Here is a 7,805-nt window from a genome sequence, read left to right on the forward strand (position 1 = left end):
GCCCAGACTGGAGTGCAATGGCATGCTCACGGCCACCCCAGCGTCGACCTGCTGAGCACTGGCGATCCTTCTGCCTCAGCCTTCCAAGTAGCTGGAACTACAGGTATGCACTACCATGCCTGGCTAATTTGTTGATTTATTGTGGAGATGAGGTCTCACCATGTTGCCCAGGCTGGTCTTGAACCCGTGGGCTCAGGCAATCCACTCACCTCGGCTTCCCAAAGTGCTGGGAGTGCAGACTGAGCCTGACCAGTCTTCTGTTTGTATGGGTATACTACCACCTTGTATTTCTGCGTTCATTATCAGGTGATGGAGATTGGGTTGTTCCCCCTTTTGGCTCTATGATTTATGCTGCTGTGAACATTTGTGTACAAGCTTTTGTGTAGACATAGGTTTTCAGTTTTCTTGGGTAGGAGTGGCATTGCTGGGTCATAGTAACGCTACATTTGCCATTTTGGGGGATCTGCTAAACTATTTTCCAAAATAGCTGTACCATTTTACATTCTCACCAGCACAGTACACAAGGGCTCCGGTTTCTCCACATCCTACCAACATTTGTCTGGTGTTTTGCATGTAGTGGGTATGAAATGGTTTTATTTGGTTTCGTGATGTTTTTCTTATCAGACAATAAAAGAGACAAATGCTGAATGGATGCCAATGCAGATGCACTTCACTTTAAACATTCCTGTCTGAATTTAAAAGCTTGCCCCCTACCCCCTCCGTGGTGACGCATTTTCACTTTGCAAAAGGATAGGAAAACTCGAACATTTTCCACTGCCTGATTTGGATATGTCCCCTCTATGCCCCTTGACATTGATTGCTTTTTTTTTGAGTTGGAGTCTCACTTTGTTGTCCAGGCTGGAGTGTAGTGGCAAGCTCATAGCCACCTCAGCCTTGAACTGCTGGGCTCAACAATCCTTCTGCTTCAATCTTCCAAATAGCTTGAACTACAGGTGTGTGCTACCACACCCGGCGCTCAGTCTGGAGTGCAGTGGCACGCTCACGGCCACTGCAGTCTTAATCTGCTGGGTTCAAGCAATTCTTTCGCCTCAACCTTCCAAATAGCTGGAACTACAGGTGTGCACTACCACGACTGGTTTATTTTTTGATTTATTGTAGAGACGAGTTCTCACCAAGTTGCCCAGGCTGATCTTGAACCCCTGAGCTCAGGCAATCCTCTCACCTTGGCCTCCCAAAGTGCTGAGATTGCAGGCTTGAGCCACTGCGCCTGGCCTGGCATTGATTGCTTTTAATTGTGCAACTAAAAATTTAATTGGGGAGCTTCTTTGTTTATATTATCATTTACCTATACTGTGTTTCCAAACAACATATGTTACATAAGCAGAGATGCATCTGTAATGGGACTATATCACTGTGATTCTCACCAGGATGGCAATATAGCAAGTATCTTTAGCAAATGTTGCTGGTAAAAGAGATTATCCATGGTGATGAGGCATAACTTTCTTATTATTGAACTAAGATAAATTTATTATTATGTTTACAAGCAACACTGGTCTGTAATTTCAGGTAAATATCTTGCAATATTACAGACCTTGCAATTGAGTCAGCATGAAGCAGCAAATTGCATCAGGGTTTGTCTTTTGAATGCTGCAGATTAAATAAACATTACATTGAATGTGTTGCCAAATAATTATAATTGGACTATAATTCTAAATTATCTGACTTTGAAGTATTATTGTCTTCTGGATATTAAGGTATCTATCCTGGTTCTTTTGCTGGAATAGAGTGGCATAGTGCCAGATAATCCTACTCCTCCCTGAAAAGGAGTTGATATGTGTTAATTTATAACCACTTGTGGAAGGAAGAGACATTTCATCTGCTTTATCATTAGGAAATGAAGCTCTTCAAATGTTTTATCTTGACACAACCTCCCTGCTTTTATTTTTATGGCATGTTGCAGCTTTATGGATATGCTACAACTCAGGCAGTAGCCAACAGAAGTTCTCTTTTGACAGATGTGATTGCTGCTTATCAAAGGTTCTGTTCTCGACCTCCAAAAGGTAAGTGCTTAGGTGTGACTGTCATGTTATACATTCTTGTCAAAGAGACGTGTTTCAGCAAGTGCACAGTTTAGTTTCCAGTGGACTCTTCTGTCTCCTGTAACCCATCCCCCTACCTCCAGCTTCTCTCCGATTACAGTGATGAAAATATGTCACCTTCAAATATAATATAGATAATGAAATTGGTATGCAAAGGAGAATTTTTTTCTTTTAACACTTCTGAATTGTGAACTATATTATTTAGACTGATGTATGTGTGCACAAGAAATGTTATACTTTTAGCTTACTTTTTAAATGATTTTTTAAAGATGTATCAAATGCTTCAAAAACAAATGAACACAAAACCTGTTTAATTTTAGTCTGAGGGCATGTATTTTTTTCTTTTCTAACAGGATTTGAAAAATATTTTCCTAATGGAAAAAATGGGAAAAAAGCTAGTGAACCTAAAGAAGTTATGGGAGAGAAAAAAGGTACTTTTAAAAAAGATTATGTTTGAATTTATTACTTTTCCTTAGTATATGATGATGGTAGTTTCCACTGAACAAAGAAAGAGTTATCAGAAGTCAGTTCTGAAACTGGAGGGTACAAGTACATATAACATTCTACCTACCATATGTTTCACCTTACTTTTCTGTTCTTATTTTCCCATCATTTTTCAGACTGAAGTAATTTAAGGTCACCTTAGAGTTACTGACTGATCAGACTAAGTGTATCGTGTGGATATCTGACACATAATGTAAACTCTTGAGGGAGAAACCTATTGATATATATTGTGGTTAGCGCAGTGTCTAAAGTGGTTTCTCGGAGCCTTACCTTATGTTAGGAATTCAGAGAGGGCTTCTTAGAGCTGGGTGGCAGGGGGGACTGTGTGGGCTCTCAGCCTCCTGGCTCCCATTTCACGAGGGTGATAGCATTTAGCATAATGCCTCACACCTGTTGACACTTAACTGGCATCCTTTTCTTTTTAGGGAAATGTAAGGAAAATTATAATTCAGGGCCCCCCCTTTTTTTTGAGTTGGTGATTTCACTCTGTCACCCATGCTGTAGTGCAGTGCGTTCACGGCTTACTGCAGCCTCAAACTCCTGGTATCAAGTGATTCTTCCACCTCAGCCTCCCAAGCAGCTGGTACTACAAGCAGACAGACACCAGCCACCACACTCAGCTAATTTTTTATTTTTTGTAGAGACAAGGTCTTGCTATGTTGTCTAGGCTGGTCTTAAACTCCTGGGCCCAAGCAGTCCTCCTACCTTGGTCTCCCAGAATGCTGGGATTACAGGTGTAAGCCACCATCCCCAAGCCCTTTTGTTTTTAAAATTTTTTAAATTTTTTATTTTTTAGAGACAGGGTCTTGCTCTGTTGCCTAGGCTAGAGTGCAGTGGCACCACCATAGCTCACTGTGGCCTCAAACTTCTGGATCCTAGCCACCTTCCTGGGTCAACCTCTGGAGTAGCAGGGACTACAGGCACACGCCATCATGCCTGGCTAATTTTTTAATTTTCATTTTTGTAGAGATGGAGTCTCACTGTGTTGCCCAGGCTGGTCTCAATCTCCTGGGCTCAAGTGATCTTCCTGCCTCAGCCGCCCAACTTGCTGGGATTATAGATATGAGCCCTCACATCTGGTTTCAGCCTTTGTTTTTAAGTGAACTTGCCATCTAATTGGGGTGACAAATTCAAGCTCAAAGAATGCAAAGGAGTAAAAAGCCAGGCCAGGGGACAGAGGAGGGCGAAGTGCTGGTGTGTCCTGAGTATACCCCAAGTTTCTGGATAGGAGCAGTGGCTACAGAGTTTTTCCAGGACATGTTAGATAGTCTTTGAGTTTTTGTTTGGAGTCAGATTCATGATAACAGTCCTGGTTTATACATACAATCTGCTGGGTACCTTTTGCCTATGTGTTATTGTCTCCTCGAGTAGTGTGGAATATTGTCAACTTCAGCAGTGTGCTTATTTTATGTTTCCCAGTCCTGTGTCTCATTGGGTAAGGTTAAGGCTTGTGCACATCATGCCTGTCTCAAACTCTGCTTCGCATAACACAGAGGCCTAGAACCTCCTTGAATGCAGCATAGTGTGGTGAACGTGCTGTGAAGTCGCAGGTCCTGTTGCCACTGAGGATGACCAGGTGCTTGCAGCCCCCCATCCTGCCCACTAGAGGGGCCTCATGGTTGCTAGAGAAGTTAGAATTGTGTTTGATGATCTTGGAGAGAGAGAGAGGTAACCAAGGAAAGGAGGATGTTAGCATTAGTGAATGCATTCGTTTGCTAGGGCTGCTGTAACAAACATATAGTCTCCTCGTTGTGGAGTCTAGGAATCCAAAATCAATGCATCATCAGATTGGCTCCTGAGAGCCTGGAGGGAAGGATCTGTTCCAGGCCTGTGAATGCTGTCTTTTCCCTGTGTCTCTTCCTGTCATCTTTGCTCTACATGTGTCTATGTTCAAATGTCCCCTTTTTATAAGGACACAAATTCTGTTGGATTAGGGCTCACCCTGATAACCTTATTTTGACTCAGTTACCTCTGTGAAGACTCTGTTTCCAGGGACAATCATATCCTCAGGTACCAGGCGTTAGGACTTCAACATGGAATTTTTAAGGGACACAGTTCAACCCCTAACAGTGACTAATTTTGAATTCTTGCAAACTAGTTTTATGTGGGTGGGTGTTTTTTTAGCCATGTGTCAGAATCATAACTTTCCTACAGGAGACATGATTAACGATGTCTACTTCATGGGCGTGGAAAATGGAACACTTACTTTTTAACTTTGAGTGGGTACTGAGGACTTTGCATCCCAACTCCGTTCCCTAACACTGCCATAAGTTGTCCAACAAGTTACTTAAGCCACGTTTCTTCCTCTGTAAAATGGGTGTAAGTAATATACTTCTCAGGTTATTGGGCCACTGTGTATGTTTCATGATATGATGTGGGTAAAGCACTTGCAAGCTTCATGGAGTGTTAGTGCTTTGTTTCAGTGTTCTTTTTTTGAGTTGGAGTCTCACTCTGTCGCCCAGGCTGGAGTGCAGTGGCACGTTCCCGGCCACCGCAGCCTCAACCTGCTGGACTCCAGCTATCCTTCTGCCTCAGCCTTCCAAGTAGCTGGAACTACAGGCGTGTGCTACCACGCCTGGATAATTTTTGATTTATTGTAGAGACGAGGTCTCACCAAGTTGCCCGGGTGGGTCTCAAACCCACAGGCTCGGGCAATCCACTCACCTCAGCCTCCCAAAGTGCTGGGATTACATACTGAGCCACTGAGCCCGGCCCGGTATTCTTTCTCATGGTGTTTTACTTAGTAATGGGATTAGTTGCCATAATGTATCTTGCAGTAAGTCTTTAATTAAATTAAACTGTATAAGTGAAAATGTTGCTGAGAGAGATAAAACCCTGTTGTATGATCTTTGTTTAGGAACAGAATCAAAACCAGCTGCTACCCCGCGCTCTTCTGGAGGAGGAGGTGGAGGTGGTGGGAAACGAAGTGGCAAGAAAGATGATTCTCACTGGTGGTCCCGATTCCAGAAGGTTTGGTTCCACACAGCGTGTTGATCTTGAGGTTATAGCGGTGGCCCCGGGAAAGGTCGGGAGGCCTTGTTAGTGTTGGGAGACATGTGTGTCTCACAGAATGTAGGTCCTGCTATGGAATTTCATCTTCACAGCCACTTTCTCCTTTGCCCAGGGTGACTTTCCATGGGACGACAAGGATTTCAGGATGTACTTCCTCTGGACTGCTCTGTTCTGGGGTGGAGTCATGTTTTACTTCCTGTTCAGGAGCTCTGGGAGAGAAATTACGTGGAAGGACTTTGTCAATAACTATCTTTCTAAAGGAGTAGTAAGTATTTTATGGGATTGGTGGCTATTGTGGTTCAAAGGTAAAATTCAGTAGATTAGACCAGCAAAGTGGTAAATAGCAGGTAGCCTGACCTGTCTGTTTTAAAGTTATTATTTTCAGCTGGGTATAGTTGGTCATGCCTATCGTCCCAGCACTTTGGAAAGTAGAGGCGAGAGAATTGCCTGAGCCCAGGGGTTCAAGACCAGCCTAGGCAACTTGGTGAGATCTTGTCTTTACAATCAATTAAAAAAATTAGGCTGGGCGTGGGCTCACGCCTGTAGTCCCAGCACTTTGGGAGGCAGAAGCTAGAGGATTGCCTGAGCCCATGGGTTTGAGACCAGCCTGGACAACTTGATGAGACCTCGTCTCTAAAAAAAAAAAATTAAAATATATTTTAAAACAAATTAGCCAGGCATGGTAGTGCACACCTGTGATTCCAGCTACTTGGAAGGCTGAGGCGAAAGGATTTGCCTGAGCCCAGCAGGTCGAGGCTGCAGTGACTGTGAGCATGCCCCTGCACTCTATAGTCTGGGCGAGAGTGAGACTCCGACTCAAAAAAAAAAGTTATTTTCACATTACATCTTTGTGATGCCAAAAAGTGCCACAACTAAGAAACCTGTTTGCTTTGACCTGGTGTCCCCAAATTCACCACAGCATCGTTTTATTTCACTTCATACGAGAATCTGGTTTTGGAACCACTGCTTCCGACTGTGGTCCTGGCAGTTCTCTGTCTGCTGTGACATTTTCTCAAGTGCCTTCAGCTGCCTTTTTTCTGTGCTGTCATGTGCCAGCCTCTCTCGGCTCTGTTTAGGTCTTTACTGCTTTTAATTCCTGTGGGCTTGGCAGCTAATCAGTGTCAATAGTAAGAGCAGATGGGCTGCAAAGGAAGGGTCAAGTCGAGTATGTGGACTCTGACATTGCCCTGTCTGCCGAGCAACCCTAGTTGCTTCCTGCTGGGCTTTTGCCCAGGTAAAACTGTGTTTCAGCATATTTAAGATGCTGCTGATTGTTAAAGATATATTATTTTTTGTTACTGAGAAAAATTTAATAAACTGTCAATGAAACTATGACATGTAAAATGGGTCTCAATTTCTGAGATGTTAAAATATTTTAAAAAGTACTTCCTAGAATTGATGAAGCATAGTGATGGTAAGAGAACCAAGATTAGGCCTGTTATATAACCTTGGGGAAATCCCTTAACCTATCAACATTTGATTTTTAATCAAAGAAATGGATAAAATAAAGTTATTAATACTTGCCGAGGTAGTGTAAAGAATCTAAATTATTTCTGACAGTTGTACAGGAGGATAAGGATGTCAGAGGTAGTTATGTACTCAGAGGAGCAGCTGCTACTGTGCTAAAAGCTGAAATGGACTGAAATTAACTGCAGTGTATGTTCCAAGCCTTGCCCTGGAAGGTACAAGCCTTCAGTAGACTCCAGAGTTCCCAAAACGTGACATCAGACAAGTGCTACCTATGCATTTGTGTGTAAGTAGGGAGACAGATTCCTGGTGCTTCCTTATGCTACTGTCTTCCCAGAAGCTTCTTATCTATGCAGATATTTGAAACATGTTTATCTCATGAAAGTGAGGGTATGACATGTGTAATTCTCAGATGTAGAGGGAAGCCTGCTTCCTCACTCAGAAGCAGCTCTCATCTGTGTGGTGGTGCTGCAGCAGTCCGCTGAGTGTGATGACGGCTCCATTGCTTTCTGGCTGTCTGCTTCCTGAACTGTGCATCATCTTCCCAACAGGTTTACAGAGGGTAGGGCACTTCTCGTCATTGTTTTCTAGACGAGACTGCCTTCAAAAACAGCTTCTCCTCTATTCTGGCTCCTCTGAAATTTCTCTGGGGTGCCTTTGCTTTTTGTTTGTCACTCATATCTTCCAGACTTGCTGACAAAACAGGTGAAGGGAAAATAAGCATATTCCAAAGCACTCATGCTCCTGAATCAGTTACAATCC

The 7,805-nt window shown here is 43.2% G+C and overlaps 1 protein-coding gene across 1 annotated transcript; it reads left to right on the forward strand.

The window, feature by feature from the left end:
• Positions 1 to 1,912: 1,912 nt before the first annotated feature.
• On the forward strand, positions 1,913 to 7,571 carry LOC103261300 (AFG3-like protein 2). Its single transcript, XM_008058934.1, has 5 exons — positions 1,913 to 2,021; positions 2,414 to 2,491; positions 5,422 to 5,534; positions 5,689 to 5,881; positions 7,456 to 7,571. The coding sequence occupies exons 1-5, from the start codon at positions 1,913 to 1,915 to the stop codon at positions 7,569 to 7,571; spliced, it is 609 nt and encodes a 202-aa protein (XP_008057125.1).
• Positions 7,572 to 7,805: the final 234 nt, after the last annotated feature.

This window comes from Carlito syrichta, unplaced genomic scaffold (genome assembly GCF_000164805.1).
Source record: "Carlito syrichta isolate Samal-C Ts95f unplaced genomic scaffold, Tarsius_syrichta-2.0.1 Scaffold303652, whole genome shotgun sequence".
Lineage (NCBI taxonomy): Eukaryota > Metazoa > Chordata > Mammalia > Primates > Tarsiidae > Carlito > Carlito syrichta.

What these genes read in the sequence shown, in the direction of transcription:
- LOC103261300 (XM_008058934.1), top strand. Translation starts at nt 1,913, where the DNA reads ATGTTGCAGCTTTATGGATATGCTACAACTCAGGCAGTAGCCAACAGA. An exon ending in GGTGGTCCCGATTCCAGAAG is followed by an intron (nt 5,535 to 5,688) that starts GTTTGGTTCCAC and finishes TCCTTTGCCCAG; the next exon opens with GGTGACTTTCCATGGGACGA. An exon ending in GTGGCTATTGTGGTTCAAAG is followed by an intron (nt 5,882 to 7,455) that starts GTAAAATTCAGT and finishes TGTAATTCTCAG; the next exon opens with ATGTAGAGGGAAGCCTGCTT.